This window comes from Sphaerodactylus townsendi, linkage group LG13 (genome assembly GCF_021028975.2).
Source record: "Sphaerodactylus townsendi isolate TG3544 linkage group LG13, MPM_Stown_v2.3, whole genome shotgun sequence".
In the NCBI taxonomy this organism is placed as follows: Eukaryota; Metazoa; Chordata; class Lepidosauria; order Squamata; family Sphaerodactylidae; genus Sphaerodactylus; species Sphaerodactylus townsendi.
Window position 1 is genome coordinate 33,903,075 of NC_059437.1, and position 17,484 is coordinate 33,920,558.

The following is a 17,484-nucleotide window of genomic DNA, read 5'->3' on the forward strand; positions in this document are numbered from 1 at the left end:
TCCACGGGTCAGTCAGGTATTAATGTGTTGAGAACTGTCCTCATGATGACTCAGGGGTAGTGTCTCTGCTTCTTGAAATGGTTAACCCAACAGAATTCACCTTCAACCATTTCCCAATGAGACTGTAATGCACTTAAATTCCTGAAGTCAAATTTCAACTTCAGTTCCTGCTTTTGAACGAGAAGCTTACATCAGACAACGGCCTTTCACCAGCTGGAGCAGGATTTTTCAAAGACAATGACAACCAACTTTCTTTCGGACCTGGTAAGTATCTGCACATTCAGGCTGCTGGTTCTTCAAAATCAGCCTGGCAGTCAGGATAGATCTGGCTATCAGATAGCCTTGTTGGGCACTATGGATATTTGAGGGAGACTAGAGGGCATCACAAGGGAAGGAATCAATCACACCTTTTTAGAAGACTCCAAAGAGCGTTTCCTGACCCAAGTCCATTCTAGAGACGACTGCTTCTGAATGGGTACTGTCTTTTGATGCAAAGGCTCTTCTGAATAATTTTCTGCACTAAAGAGGCAGAAGAAAGCTGAGACTATCCCTTTGATTTGAAGAAGATATTTTATTTGGATTCAGTTTCTGACAAGAGGGGAGGGTTTGCTTCCTGTGTGGCCACCAGGAAAGGTTTCCAAGCTCAGGATATAAGAATTTCTATGACCAAGCTGAGGGGACATGGCTGTGCCACATCTGCCCAAAATAAGCTCCCTGCCTTCAAGGTCATGCGTAGAGGGAGGGGCTTGAAATTGTACATTTTCTGGATTTCATCCACAAGGCTCATTGAATCAAGAGAGCACCAGGAAACACAGCAGTCGATGCAATGATGAACCCAGGCACCGGGATGGGGGTCACAGCTTTTGTCTGAGTTCCCATTGTTACCCTAAGTAGGCAGTCTTTCACTTTAGCTAGGATATTAGCTGGAGACAGAGAACGACAGGGTGTAGCTGGGACTGATAACCTATGTTTACCAGGATAGTCCTAGGGGGAACTCCTCAAATGACCAGGTGGTTGTATAATTAAAATTGCTTTTATTAAAGAATATATTTTGAGCAATGAACATATAGGCAGGCACAAGTCACACAACAGCAGGCTAAGAGAAAAGGAAGTTGAATAGGATTTTGGGGATGAGTGATAGCTACCTGTGTTAAAGAAACCTCTGGGAAAAGCAGCGCTGGAGAATTTCCAGGACCAGAAGGAAGAGCCCACAGGCAAACAGGGATGCATGCATGAATCCAATACACAAACATATTCTGAGTGGCCAAAGAACTAATATGCCCCAAAATGGGTTCTGAGATGGTATGAGGTAAGATGGCAGGAAAGCCAGCAAAGAATTGATTGCTTTTCTGGGGCTTCAGCAAAAAGATAGAAGAACCTTGATGAGTCATCAGGACCCAAGAGAATGGCTGGGTATTCTCCTGAATACCGATTGATTGCTAGGATGGGTGCAGGTAGGGTAAGTAATGGTCTGCTCAGAGCACTGATTCAATTACCTTAGGATGATACAATGGGAATCAGTTAGCCTTATTATCTAGCCAGGCAAAAAGGGGAAATGTTCAGTCGCCTACAAATTCCTGCCCAGGCTTGACACACAAGAAGAATCTCGAAACTCTCTGAGAGGCATCCATTTTGTGGGTCTTGCTTTTCGCAGTCTTTGGTCCCCGTGGCTTTGTAGCACCCTTCAGCGGGAGGAGGGGTCCAACTTCTTACACCACATGTTATTTAAAGTCCTTCAGTTTCAGCCCCTCTCACATCTTCAATGACCATATGTGAAAGGCAATGCTCAAAGTTCTCATATTGCATTTCTTACTTCATTGATGGACCACTACCTACTGCCTTCCGGAAGACTAGCAGGCATAGCCTTCCAGTAGAGCTACTGGACTTGGAAGGGGCTTTATGGGCAGTAAGATTTCCATAGCACCAGATCACATTTATACACAGCATTACCAGGCCTCTTACTCCTAGCCTCTACCCATCCAAAGACCTAGTACCTCTATTGTACAGAAAATAGATGATCAATTGGAAGGATTGTGTGTGATATACTTTTTCTGTTACAAGTATTAACAATCAAGGGGGGTGGGATGTCTTTTGTTTGCAGGTTCAGTACCAGCGACTATTCCTAATGATGATTGTGTTAGGAGTGGGTGGAAACCTCCTTATCGGCTTCCAGGTTTCTGTGATCACCTATCCTTCTGAAGTAAGGAATGGCTTCTTATTCATATCTGTGTGGTCAGCCTTCGGGACACAGACTGGGAACTGTCTTGTGGATGCTCATCAGACAATGGTCCCAATCCAGCAAGTGTGCTTCATGAGTGGAGGAGGGCAACTTCTGTAGGTGGATCACTTGTCTGAATATTTGTGGGGCAGCAAAAATGGAGAAATAGCTCACCCTTCAGTGATGTTTCCTGCAGAAAAACTCCTTTGAGGGGAAGGTAGAAATCCTTCTCCTTCCCCTTAGAGTGGAACCTAGGTCCATCACATTAAAAACGTAAATGTTTAGTTTGGCCTACATCAAATGCAGAGCAAGTGAATAGAATGGGGCATACAATGTGGGGAAGAGAGGGTGAGAGAGCAGGAGCTGGTTGGTGAAAGAGTGGAGAGAAATGAAGAAAGATTTGAGAGAGTAATTTGGGATTATTATATTTGTGCATTACTTTGTATTTCTGATCAAATTCAATATTAAGAGATAGTCCAGTAGCTTAAGACTGGTTGACACTCTGCATCTCCTGTTTTATAATTAATCAGGAATCTCAATGATTACACGGGCTTGCTCATTGTGGGCCAAACATTGGGAAAAGTCTGGGAAAAATCTACAGCCAGTATTAGGAGTTGTTTGCATGGTGATACTCCTAACCATTGGTTGATATAGTCCCCTCAGCTTCTTACACCCCATGGTATTTAAAGTGCTTCACTTTCAGCCCCTCTCACATCTTCGATGACCATATGTGAAAGACCATCTTGAACCTTTTTTCAGGAACTGGGTACTAGCTTAATTCAAGGCCTCCCCCGCCCCTTGCCTGCAACAGATAATTACATTGCTAAAGTTCACTGTATCAATTGCCTGTTTGGTTAGTATGTATGTGGAGACTGGCATCCTCAGGTAGATAGAGGCTCATTCTGCACATGCAGAATAATGCACTTTCAAACTGCTTTCAGTGCTCTTTGAAGCTGTGCGGAATAGCAAAATCCACTTGCAAACAGTTGTGAAAGTGGTTTGAAAACGCATTATTTTGCATGTGCGGGCCATAGAAAGTAGAGTGCTCAGGTGGCCTGTTGACTAAGGCCCAGATATTATACATGTAGTATAGTCAATGACCTTTGAGTTTCCATTCACTGCTTTGAGTTTCCATTCTTTGAGTTTCAATGTAGTATATTCAATGACCTTTGAGTTTCCATTCACACACGAGAAGAAATGTATATGAATATATAGGGGTTTCACAAGGCAACACAAGAGAAAACAATTTAGAATCCCCATCCCCTAACTATTACCCTCTAGAATTCTCTGGGTCCTCAGGACCAGAGACAAGTTGATTTCTCCTCTCTTATCTGTTTTTCCTTTAATTGATTCTCTGCTGTGTCTCTTCTGAAGCATGCCCAGTCCTCAGCAGGGCTTTTTATTTTAAAAAAGCTTGGTTAATTTACTTGGGGACTTCCTCTAGGATACAGAAATGCTTTCCTTTCCAATGGGCGACCCAGTTTTGCTGGCATTTGTTTGACATGGGGCCAGCCATTTTATTATTCCATATAGTGATATTTATATAACCTGTTCTCGTTCATAATACAACCTGAGTCATCAAGCAAAGCTTGGCAGCTCTCCATGGGGTCCCCAGAGGAATCAATACCTCTTCTCTAAAAACTCAGGCAAAGGGATCAACCCTATTTCTCCTCCAGCTTCCAGTGAGAACTGTTTCAGTGTCAAGCTTCCTGGAAATTGTTTCTGCCCAACAACAGATATCGCCAAGAAATGCCGGTAGTTGGGATGCTTAATGGAATTTAGGTTCCTGCTTGACACTGTAGATTAATATAGTGCTTATGAAAGCAGCAATTCTGTTTGGCTGCACTTCTGATTATTTGATCACTTTATGTTCCTGTGCCTGCTAGAATAAATTATGGTTTGGTAAATACAAAGAGCGGGGGATTTTCCTTTAAACCTGTATTTCAGATAATAATGATTTTTAAATAAAAAATGAGTGTTTAGTAGTTTAAAAAAGAGATCAGTCAGAACTGAAGTTGTATACTAATTGTAAAAGTCCTTTTGTTTGCTTGTTTGTTCCCAGCATATAAAGAGATTTATCAATGCAACCTGGGTAGAACGGTATGGCTCTCCCCTTCATCAGAAAACAGTCTCCCTACTCTGGTCCTTGGTTGTGTCTCTCTACTGTGTGGGAGGTTTGTTTGGCTGCATGTGGAGTGGACCTCTGACAATGAGATATGGAAAGTAGGTATCTGTGTAACTTACCAGAATATATTGTTCCCACACACCATTGGGATCACAAATGAAGGCAACCTTTCCATTATTTCTATGTATAACAGGGGCCATCAACAATTCTTTAATGAGAGCTACTTCTGTGTCATGACAAAGATCCCAAACTACTTCCTGTAACCCTGGGCATGATACTAAGTTTTGTTGTGGTCTGGAAACAGAACAAGAACTAGGAAAATTACCAAAAATTATGTTTATCAGCTAAGCAGCTCAGAAAAAAATTCTACAAAATAAAAGCTGTTTTTTAAAAAAGGCTATAGCAGATATTTTAAAGATATTTTTCTGGGTCTCCTATCTTTGGGATTCAATGAGCTACTCTGCAAAAGCCGGCTGGTAGTTCACCAGCTATCTTTTGAAGATCCCTGATGTACAACATTTGGTCTGACCTTTGCAGTGATTCAGGCTCTTGCAACAGACTTAAAATTGCTACAATTGAATTAATTTAAATCAGTCAGCAGTATATTGTATCTGGAGAATTTTAAAGGTGAAACCCAAGAGGCTGCTGGGAACTTTTTATTTATAGCACTGTTTGGTTTCTTACAGAAAGAGAACTTTCATGATCAATGACCTGATCATAATTGCAGCTGCTCTTCTCATAGGCTTCAGTAGGATGGCTAAATCTTATGAAATGATTCTAATTGGACGCTTCCTCTATGGCATCACTGCAGGTAGGACCTATCAACCCTGGTAAAACCAAATTCCACCAAGAATCAAGGTTGGGAAGTTTATTTCATATGCATGAAAGATCTGCTGCTATGGTGCATGCCTTAGTAACATCTAGATTAGACCACTGCAGTGCGTTGTACGTCGGGCTGATCTTGACGACAGCATGAAACTGCAGCTGGTACAGAACACTGCAGCCAGAATGTTGACTGGAGCTGGTTGTAGGGATGGGATTGCTAGTGAATGCAATAGTTTCATGGATCTGGTTAAGCCAGCTAACAAAAGATGAAACCAGGTGAGCATAAAATTTAAAAAATCAGTGTATCCTTTGAACATTATGATGTGCTGCCAAAAGAACTGTGGTCAGGGTTGCAGATGATTTTGGTTTCTAAAGCTTTCATAAATCAATTTGCAACACTCGAAGCTACCCTTGAGCCCATGACCACACCACTTATTTGGTAAGAAAATTGATTTTCAAACAGAAGCAACTTTTCACCAAAATGGTGTCAAATAATTACATAAGAAAAAAGCTTGTGGGGTCTGGCCTGGACCAAACGTAAAGATATGATTGCCATCCTCCAGGTGGGGAATTATAACTGATTGCTAAAGTACAGAGATCAGTTCCCTTGGGGAAAAAATGGCAGTTTTGGAGGATGGACCCTATGACATTATATTCCACTGAGGTCCCTTCCCACCTCAAACTCTGCCCTGTTTACCCCTAAATCTCCAGGAATTTTTCAAGACAGAGTTGACAGTAGTTTATAGGGACTATATCTCTACAGTCTTGTTCCATTTTCACTGGCCTATTGTGTACCAGGAGTCTGCTACACAGCAGGGGAAAATGTCTGTCATAGCAAGATTTCTTGAATGGATGTATTTTCCTGAGCCCCGCTTTCAGTTTCCATTCTCTCTGCACCAACTGACACCACTTTAAACGTGACTTTAATTTTCTTCTCTCACTGGGAGATTTACCAGCGAGCACAGCTTTACCCCAGACATCTTCCTTCTGCCCATCACCCGCCCCTCACATTCCCTCACACTCCCATGCACACCTCTCCCCTTGCTTCTATTCAGATTTGTTGTTACTTCAGTTTTTATTTATTATACTTATGTATCAATGTAAAAAAAGAAGCACTGCAAAATCACTGTCTTTTATTGCATTTGAAAACCAGGAAGTATGCGTGTGTGTGGAAGTTCGGGGGACCCCGGGGAGGGGGGGCGTGGAAATCTTAGTTCTAGAACTTGTTTCCCTTCTTCAGTAGACTGTGGTTCAGGGAATTGCTTTGCCTCTTTCTTTGGGGGAGGTTCCAAATATCAGTATAATTGCAATCACAGGTATATTGATAGAACTGCGATTTAAAGGGCTTTACAAAGCCCTTTATCTTGCAACTTCCGGGTGTGGTGAGAATTGTGCCTTTAAGACGAGGTGATGGGCATAGTTAAGAGAACCAGGAAAAGCAGAGGCCCATTGGGATTTCAGCAAGCAGCTGTGGGGCAGGAAGTGAATGGTTCCTCACGTGTAAACAGAGAAACGTGAGGAGACCACACTACAGCCCCACTACAGAGCTAAGAGTCTTGAGATAAGCATTCCATGTGTGATGTGTTATTGCTATTTATTCAATTTGATCTTACTGGTTCCCAGTTTGCTTCTGGCCTGGACCTAATTCAAGATGCTGGTATTGACATATAAAGTCATATTCAGCTTGGGGATAGCATACCTGAAGGATTGTCAACTGCCAGCCACACAAACATACCCAACCACTCTGGCCATCTTTGGGGACCCTCGTTCAGCTGTCTCTACCATCTGAGGTTAGATGGGTGGTAACCAAAAAGGGGGGCTTCTTGGTCATGGCACTCCTTTCCCAGGGGAATTTATCTGCATCCCATTATTGCTATCTTCTGCCAGTAGGTGACTACTTTTTTGGGGGGAGGGGGTTGTTTGACATGCCTTCACTGACTTTTCTTAGCCCTCCTTCCTGTCTGTGTGTTTGTGTTTATATTATGTTGTATTTAATTGTTTTAAATGTTTTATATATTTGTATTTTAAATGCTTTTTAGTGTCTGAAATTATTTAATGTTTTGTTTTAATCTTCACTACCTTGCATACCCTAAATTGAATAGGAAGGCCACGTAAAAAGGTTTTCAATGAATCAAACAATATTATAATCCACTGGGTTCTGAACATAACACAGTCCCATGAGAGGGGAAAATCACTCAATGGGAATTTGTTGGTTTCTGGCTAGGAGTCTGCACCTACTAATTAGGTTGCAGGGTTTTTCTGTTCCTTCCAACTTACACCAGTAATTTAAATACTAAAGCCCAACAGTACATAGATGGGTAGTATATAGCATAACAATAACAGATAGAACATAGTGTGAATATAATTGATGGCATGTAAGAATTGTGTTGACTTCTTTAAAATATTTCTTGAAATATAACTGTTTTCCTTTCCACTGAAGGTATCTGTCTGAATGTCCATGGACAGTATGTTGGAGAAGTTTCACCCAAAAAGCTGAGAGGCTTTGCAAATACCACTTCATCTGTTTTTTTTGCACTAGGAAAAGCCTTGGGGCAGTTGATGGGCTTAAGGTAACACCACCTGATTATAAACTATTAAACAATCTCCATTATTGCTATCCATGCCTTTGTTCTTCATTCCCATATGTATGTATGTATGTATGTATGTATGTATGTATGTATGTATGTATGTATGTATGTATGTATGTATGTATGTATGTATGTATGTATCCATCTTCACCTTTCTACCCAGTGAGGATCCAGAGTAGCTTACATCGTTTCTCCTCACTCCCATTTTATCTTCAACATAACTCAGTGGGATAGATAAGGCTGAGAGTCTGAACTGGTCCAAGGACACCCAGCAAGCTTCCATGGCTGAGAAGGGTAGTCAAAGCACTGACTCCCAGATTCTAGTCTGATACTCAAAGGGTTAAGCCATGCTGGGACTGATAATTGTAATATATAAACCCATAGCATGGCTAGACCATTGTATTCAATTTTTACTTTTATCCTTTTCTTCTTTTCCCATTTGCTATTCTTACTGTCTATGGTTAAGTTAGGATCTGGACAATGGGTATTGACCTGAGAGAACTCAGAGCCCATCTAAGGAGTGAGCTGAAGTTGGAGGAGTGGGTTTGTTTTGTTTGTTTGTCCTAAAACTATGTGACGTAAACAAAACCATGAGATGTCTCCTAGTTTTTCTCCCCTTCCCCATCAGATAATTGTCTGTGAGCATAAATAACATATTTGTGCATGTTTTCACCAGAGAACTTTTAGGCTCTCAAGCTTTCTGGCCTTTGCTGCTGGCTTTGTGTGGAATCGCAGCCCTAGTACAACTGCTGCTCTTGCCATTTTTCCCAGAATCCCCCCCATATCTGTTGATTCAAAAGGATGACAAAGAAGGTTGCTTACAAGGTAACACTGGTGCTCTGTTCCCTGTTTTAATTGTTTTCTTCATTGACATCTGCCATAAAAGGAAGGCAATGAGGGTGAAATTAGACATGATGGCATCTTTGTGGCTGCCACTTAAAAGCCATTTTAAAATGCATCAATCAGAATTGCGCCCAAACGTGGCACACTGAAGGCATTCTTCCCCCTCCCCCCCAGTCCCACCTTATCACATGCTGAACTCTCCACCACCACCACATATGAGGCTGTTTGGGGCACTTGAAAAGGGCGGGGGCGGGGGCATGAATGCCACACTGCAGGTCCAATCAGGATCAAGCCATACCAGCGTTTTAAATTACTTTGAAATGGCAGTTGCATTCTCATGGCTGCCTTGGGAACACTGTCAGGTCCAGATCTGCTTTTATTCTGCAAACAAGAATGAATCTTGACATCAAATGGGAAAGACATATCTCTACAATGAAATAGTATACAGACTTACTATAGAAAAGAATAGAAAATGAAAGGTAAGTGTAACCTCAGCTTGTGGGTTCTGTGGGGCAGTACTTGGAATGAGTTGCAACAACAATTTTTAAACAACAAAATGGTTTACTTTCCTTTACAATTTACACTTTTAAAACATCAACATTTAACGTTACAATTCAAGGTCCTGTTCAGGTTGCATTTCAAGTCCTTCTATTTACAGTCTACTGATATTGCCAAGTCCAAATTCTTCTTTGCAAGTTGGCTGGCTCCTGAAGACTCCAAGGGCTTGATGAACAGGTTGCAACATGATTAAGGTCTCCAGGAGAACTCTCACCCATTACAACCACAAAAGAAAACCCTGAAACAATAAACTCCAACATTTACAACATAGCAAAACAACAACTAGTAGTTCCCAACAATATTGCAATTACCTTAACAAGGTGTTAAGGGCTTATAGAAATCAAAGTCCGAGTCTGGTACCCTTGTCTTCTGCAAAGAGCTCTTGCAGCCTTTCTGCTGCTCTGAGTCTCCACCCCTTACTGGGTCAACCCATTCTGGGCCAACCCATTCTGGGCATGGGGGTTACATAAGCATTCAGAGAATGCTTAGAGCAGTGGCATTGTGGGAAGAAAAATATTCTATTCAGTTATACTGGGCCTATGTGTTATGTATATGCTTCTTCAAGTGGATCTATAAGAATGTAAATAAAAACAATAAAAATTATGGGGTGCTGTGTGGTTTCCAGGCTGTATGGCCGTGTTCTAGCAGCATTCTCCCCTGATGTTTCGCCTGCATCTATGGCTGGCATCTTCAGAGGATCTGATAGTAGGAAAGGAAAGCAAGTGGAGTATATATTGAATAACAATGAAGATGGCAAGGTCATCTGAATAGAAGTAGTCTGGCATGTGAGTAATAATGAAGTATGTAGCATGTAACAATGAAGATAGCAAGGTCAATAGGTGAGGGCATCTGAATAGAAGTAGCCTGGCCTTTGTTCCCTTTGATTGTTTATTGTCTATAGTCATCCTGTGTTTGTGTGGAGCTGATTAGTCACTGTCTTGACTCTAGTGTTTTTCAACACTGGCAGCCAAGTTCTGTTCATTTTCATGGGTTTTTTGGGGGAAGATTGAGAGCCTGAACACTGTCTGCTATGTTGCTCTTTGAGTTCAGCTGAAATATGAACAACTGAGTCATTCAATATTTGAATAACTGTTGTTCCTTTATTCTTTCACAAAGCCATGAAAGACCTCTGGGGTGAAGGACATCTCCAAGCTGAGATGGATGACCTGATGAAGCAGAAGACAGCCATGAAGAATTCCAAGAGCTTAAGCATTCTAGAAGTGATGAAAGAGAAATCCCTACGGCCATCTTTATGCATTGTCTTTCTGCTGACAATGAGCATGCAGTGGTCTGGCTTGAGTGCAGTTGAGTAGAGTAAATAACTTCAAGAAAGTACAGCCTGCTCTTTACAGCCCTGTGTTCTTTTTGTTGGTGTGGCCTCTCCATGTAATAGTCATGAATCTTCCTTTTCTAAATAAATCAGTTTATACAAAAAATTATGACACGGGAGCAAGTTTTTTGCCATGCAATTTGCTTTCCCCATAGTGGATGTTAGTTCTAAGAAGTCTGTTGAACCATTATTACACCAATGAAAATATCTCTGGCCATTAACCAATTGGCTTGGCTCCTTTTCCCAAAAAGTACCAGAATTTTTCTCTCCGTTATTAAAACACATCATATTATATTGTGCTAGAAGTCTATGGTCATAGGTTCTAATATGTGCTACTTTTTCTTTTCCAGATCTACTTTTATACCTTTGAAGTCTTCCGTACAGCCGGGGTGGAAGATGTTCTTATACCCTATGTGGCATTAGGAGTTGGAACCTGTGAATTTGTCTCTGTGATCCTGTGTGTAAGTCAAACTAGTCCAAACTTGTAGGAGCAACTGTGGTGATTGTGTCAGATGGTGCTTTTTGAGGATGAAGGTGACAGCCATCTGCCTCACTTCTGCCACCATGCCTGGGGGCATCTAATTTTCTTGCCTCCACAGGCCTCTTTAAAAACAGGGCAGCAACCTGTGCATGCCCAACATTCCCAGTAAAGCTTCTTGTACTCTTGTGAGATTCATTTGTCTCTATAGAAGCCAGCCGCCTTCCTTGGCAACAGGCAGACAAAAAATGGTACCGTCTTCGGAGAAAAAGGAATCTTGTGAAAGTTTGGAAAGCCACACAGGGCATTCAAAAGTTGCCTGCCAAACCACATTTAAATATGTCTGAGGGAGTAAGAAGGCAAGAAGAATTGCTGCTTGGGCTTCTGAGTGAGAGTAGCATCTGGCCAGCTACAAAGAGAACCTATTAATTAAACTGGTCCTCTATTTCTTTTTTATGAAAAATGGGATCAGTTCTGAATGGAAAGGAATAGATCAACACAGAACCAACATGCTAATGCAGACATTTTACTTCATAATTGACACGAATTGACAGCGTAGGCGCAATTGAGCATACACAGAGTGCGGCAATAACTACTGGAGCCAGGGAGTTCACTCAAAGAAAGGATGTATTGGCACTGGTACTATATACAGTTTAAACGGACAGAGCCTTCGGCTTAGGTCCTGTCCCCAGCCAGGAACATGCTTAACTGAGTTTGCTTACTTATATACACTATGATACATTAATTAGCCTATGGCTAGTACAGTCAAAGGCAGGGGTCCCCAAACTACGGCCCAGGGGCCAAATGTGGCCCCCTGAAGGCATTTATCCGGCCCGCCAGGCATGGCGGCAATGGCTCCATTCATGTGCAGTGGGGGCTCGAGGGAGAGGAGGAACCGGCCCCAACGGTTGTTGATTGCAATTACATGATGGCACCCCCAAATCTCCATGAATTTTCTGACCCAGAGTTGGAAACCTTACACGTGGCAACGCCTGCTCCGCACTTCCCTCTCGGCTACTCCATGTGTTGCTCTCAGGCTTTCTGTTCCGCCTCACTCCCATTGGCATCAGCCAGGCTGGTGAATCGCTCGCTGGCTGCTAGGGAGGAAGAACCCAGGAAGATACCTAATCCTGGGATAGGTGGAATGCTTCATTGGGAAAGTTCTGCTTTTTTTTTTTTACAGGGGAAGGTATTCCACAGCCTCCCCAACAATATTTGGAGCCCACCCTGTACTTGACATACTTTGGTCACTGTTCTAAAAATAGACCATGACAGAAAGGCTGAAAGGTGAAATCAAACATTTTACAGTCATTTGTGCATAGGAATTTGTTCATAGTTTTTTTTAGTCCGGCCCTCCAACAGTCTGAGGGACAGTGAACTGGCCCCCTGTTTAAAAAGTTTGGGGACCCCTGGTCAAAGGTCACATGACTCTTATACAGGTAGCAGATGCAATCATGCCCTTTGGCTGACTGCTAACAGGTTACTGCTGTCAGTCCTTCAGCAGGCAATTAAGGCAATCAAGGGTTTTGCCATGCAGCTGTTATACTTTCAGCTCCTGACAATAATGGTCAGTGTCACCTGAAAAGTGACCTTCTATGGACTTGAGAAGGCAGCGTGGTAGAGGAATTCTGTCTTGTCATAGGTGGCTAAACATCTTTTTCAAAAACATCCGAAAACAAGTGATGGTGATCTGCAACCTCAGTTTGGAGCTGCAAATTCCTCCCAAGGCATCCTGTGGTGATCTCACCACATGCTCACTGGAATCACTCTAGTATCATATTAGGTTTGCCATTGAGATTTTCCCCTTTGTATGCCTGATTATGATACTTTTTGGATCAAACAGAGCACCATAATTGACCACATTGGCCGAAGGATTCTGCTGTGGGGAGGCTATGGAATGATGGCTTTGGTTATGGCCTTTCTCATAATTACTCTCTCTCTTCAGGTAAGTACCTACCTGTGCTATTTTCCTAAACAGTTACAGTTCCCAATTTGGTCTATGATTTGCTATGAACTCCTGACCACCACCACCCAAAGCTCTCTCATGTTTCCACGGCTGATAGGTCCCATTGCTGTCTGTGTCTGAGACTGCCAACAGCCACACATGGCAGCAGAGGCAGAGCTTCCACAAGGACATATGTGGTCATATGTCCCCGTGTGGCTGCCATTCGGTCACATGGGGGGTGGAAAATCACCCCCACACTCCCCTTCTCCTCCCCCTGAGTCCTGTCCCACGTTAGGGCCAACGCCCCCCTCGACTCTTCCTGGCCCCCCATCCCAGCCTGGCAGATGCACACCTACCTGGGACCAGAGGAGGGCAAGGGAACAGCACCAGCAGCCCGTAGTGGCCCTGCGACAGCACTCAGCAGATCCTTGGCAAGCGTGAGAGCTGAGTCCCGCCCTCTGATGCCAGCACCCCCCATGATCCACAAGCCAGTTCAACAAAAATTATCTTGGTGCACACCCTTATTCTGCACTGACTGAGCCTTCCCTCCCTCCCCCACCCGCCACCACCCTGCCTCTCCACCTCATCCCACCTTCAGCATCTATTACTGAAGCTCTTTGTCTGACAGATGAATTCTAATGAAAGCAGATTTTCTGAAGGGTTCTGTGGCTATCATGCCTTGGATGACTGTAGTCAAAATAAATATATACCCGGTATATATCATGCCTTGGATAAACTGAAACTATATCATGGTGACAGCAGAATTCAGTTCACAGTGGACCCCAGACAACGTCTGGTCACCTAACTCAGCTGAATTCTTCTACTCAAGTCACAACTCAGCAAGACAAATCTTGCTCTCTAAATGTTATTGAGATGAATGTAGAGATGTCACAATCCTTCTAAATATAATTTTCCCTTCCTGTGTACTTTCTTCCAGGATAAGTTCCCTTGGATGTCCTACGGCAGCATCATCCTCATCTTCTTGTTTGTCTTCTCTTATGGACTTGGTCCATGTGAGTAAATTATCATGGGGCAATAGGAAGTGAACAAAGGGTGATTTCACAAACTGCTTGGTGGCTTCTTAGAGTTGGCTACAGCAAAGATTTAGGGAGGCCCCGTTCTCTCAGAAAGCCCATGCGGAGGCAGGGAACAGCGAACCACCTCTAAATACCTGTTGCCTTGAAGAGCCTATAGCAGGGGTAGGGAACCTGCGGCTCTCCAGATGTTCAGGAACTACAATTCCCATCAGCCCCTACCAGCATGGCCAATTGGCCATGCTGACAGAGGCTGATGGGAATTGTAGTTCCTGAACATCTGGAGAGCCGCAGGTTCCCTACCCCTGGCCTATAGGATCACCATACATCAGCTGTGATTTGACGGCACACGCACACACTGGATGGCTCAAGTGCACTGTTTCTGTTGATGTTAAAGTTTTGCTGAAAGACCTTGTGTGATCAGAAAGAAACAAAGACTCTTCTTTACCTGTGAAAACCACACTATGTATGGGTTCAGTTCTCATTTAGCATTGTCCTGAAGGGCTGTCTTCTTTGATCAGGCCTGATGAATATGTCACTGAGCTGTGATTAGCCCGCTAGATAGCATGCTTCCACTGTGAGTTGCAGAAATAGCATTTTTGGTGGAAGGACAGAGATGAATCTTTTCCTTCATAGTTTTCTTTGTTTATTTTTGTTTTAAAGAAGTGAGGGGCTAACATTCCCAGGGCTCTTATTTTCTGTCACCATGTCCTTTTCAGGTGGTGGTGTCATCTCTGTCATGGTAGAGATTTTCAACCAGTCAGCAAGATCATCAGCATTTGTCATTGTGGGTACCACCAGCTGGATGTGCCTTATTGTAGTTGGGATGGGTTTCCCCTTTGTTGTGGTAAGTCATCTTCCACTATGTTCAAATGGGAGGGAGAAGCATAATTACTGATTCTGCCCAGCGGTGTTTATTGTATTCACACTGCATGGCAGAAACAAAGTGACCCAACAATCATCCAAGCCAGACTGTCTGATGAAATCATTGCTATGTTGCCTGCTCATCAAGGAAAAACTCAGTGAAACCATTGATTTGAGATGACCATGCTTTTGTTTGGATTTTATAGTTTTTTAGGAAGTGTGCAATATGATTATCCATATGACGTTTGTTAAATTGTTTGATGCTTTATTTGTCTCCCTTGGCACACAAACAATTTTTTATACTTCAAAACTGACATTCCTGAGGCTGATGTGTGTGTGTGATCAGGGAAAATAAGTTGGGTTTTGGGAAACCCAAAGTTCTCCAGTGAACAAATATATCATGTATTTTGGTCTTATGAATTCCAGAAGTCCCTAAGAAGTCCTGATCTCTCCAGAACAGAGTGTATATAGTCTCTATTATTTTGAGAGATTTAGAAGGCAATTTAATTTGTATCGTTGTTGTGTGTTTTTCCTCTCAGGAGATCCTCGGTCCTCTCTGCTTCCTTATATTTTTGTTCGTGCTCATTGGGATAGTGATTTTTGTTTACATCTTTGTTCCTGAGACAAAGGGAAGATCAATTGCAGACATCACAGAAGAACTAGGCAGGATACAGTTTGGAAAGATATTCCTACTGACTGCTTCAAGAAAGAATCTCATCAGAAACCCTGGTCTCTGTACCGAGTTATGATAGGTCAGCAGGTTTAGAAACTAGTTCTCTACCTGAATGAAATGGACTGTTATTGAAGAAACCTTGTCTTGGAAAGTGTGCAGGTAGCCTGGGTTTTCAGTCGTCATGCTCACGTTTCATACCCAGGGACTTTAGTTTATTGCAATTCAAATTCCTCTAAGCGCACAAGGTGAGTTGTACATTTGGATTAATGTTGTCTAGCAATGCAAGAGGCACCAGTTTGCATGAAACAGAGCTTCCGATGCTTGACAGGATGGTTTGCCATAACTGCAGTAAAGCACAATGATGGACTAGAAAGAGAAACTGATCTCTTGGGGCATGGACAGGTAAGGAAACCAAGGTCTATGAAGAGAAGCCAGAAGAAGGCTTTGGCTTGGGACACAGGAGGTTGAGAATGTTTCCATCTTTTAAAACCAGGATTAGAAACTTGCTCTGGGATGTAAATTAACATGCATCCACAATGCTGTGCTGAAAACAATATTATGTCCGGTTGTTACAATCCAGTCATGGGGAGAGCAATGTGCAGTGGTGGCTTGTCTGGAGAAGAAATGTCTTGCCCTTAATGTATGGAAATGGGCAGTTGAAGCTTTTCATAGCTGGGCATAAATAATATCACCTGTTCAATCACATCCATTAACCCTCTAAGGGAATGGGAAATTCTTTTTTTCCAGATTGTTGGCAACCCTAAAGAAAAGTATGTGTGTTGTGTGTTTAAGGGCCATCAAGTCACTTCCAACTCATGGCAACCCTGTGAATCAATATCCTCCAAAACCTCCTTTCGTTAACATCCCCTAAATCGCCATCTGGCAAATGCTTACTCAGTCTTCTTTAAAGTATTTCCAAGGTCAATAGAATTGTTGTGAAATAGTGCCAAAAATTTCTAGGTACTAACAATTCCAGGAATTAAATAAGTGGACTAAAGTTAAAGTCAACAACTTTTGTATGTATGCAAATTTATAAATTAAGCTCCTGCTAACAATCAAGAATGAAAGAATCCCCCCATATTCCATGCTGCATTATTGTTTGAAGTTTGGCACATACAGACAGTTGAAAGGAAGAGGGTGGATATTATCTCTGTATTAAGAAACAACAGTTTATAATTCAGAAGAGACAGGAAAGAGGCAAGCAGACACTGCTGTGAATTGGCTGAAGCACCCTGGAAGTGCAGGATCTCTCTCTGGGGGATAATATGTGGAGTAGCATCTTTACTGTCCTGCAGGAGTGCTTCTGTGCCTCCACCTGTGCTATACCTGTATATTTGCAAATAAAGTTAAAACATCCAAAATGTTGTGCATGTCCAGTGTTTTCTTCTCTGAAGGGAACTATCTCACCAATTGAGGAGACATAATGGTCACTTTTATATATGTGAAGCAACATACAAAAATAAAAGGGAATGGAGACAAATAAATGAATGCAAAACAAATCAATGCAATGCAAATCTAAAAAACTGTAAAAGCAGACAGCAATATATCTTCTAGATTAATACTTCCATACTTGCATACTAAATTCAGGGGCTGATTTTCATGCATTTATTAGCTCTCTAGACCAGTCTGAAAGGGGAAAAGGTATACTAGTGTATCAGCCTAAGGCTTTCTCTAGCCAACCAGTTCCGCATAAAGATCTTTGGGCACTTTGACATCACTGGTATGTGACAGTGTCCAGATGCCCTACACAATACTCCACCAAACTACTATGAATATAAGGAGGGCCAGATCTGTACAATGCAAGCCATGGGTATAATGGCTTTGAATATTTCTATGCACATATGGTGAAACTGGATTTTCATGGCAACATGAGAACTGTAGTTTCCATACACAATACGTTAGTGTTTCTGAACAAGATCTTAGCGTCTGCTGCATCTGACTCCTCAGGGCACAGATTGCACCCATACTTCCAGCCTGTCAGAAGGTAGCACAGGCAGCAGGCT

At 42.4% G+C, this 17,484-nt stretch overlaps 1 protein-coding gene across 1 annotated transcript; it reads left to right on the forward strand.

Moving 5' to 3' along the window:
• On the forward strand, positions 1-16,842 carry LOC125442829 (solute carrier family 2, facilitated glucose transporter member 11-like). Its single transcript, XM_048514567.1, has 12 exons — positions 1-264; positions 2,102-2,200; positions 4,281-4,441; positions 5,030-5,154; positions 7,609-7,738; positions 8,433-8,581; positions 10,274-10,461; positions 10,838-10,948; positions 12,809-12,910; positions 13,848-13,923; positions 14,664-14,791; positions 15,348-16,842. Exons 1-12 carry the CDS (start codon positions 238-240, stop codon positions 15,555-15,557), a joined length of 1,506 nt encoding a protein of 501 aa, XP_048370524.1. The 5' UTR covers positions 1-237; the 3' UTR covers positions 15,558-16,842.
• The last annotated feature ends 642 nt before the right edge of the window (positions 16,843-17,484 follow it).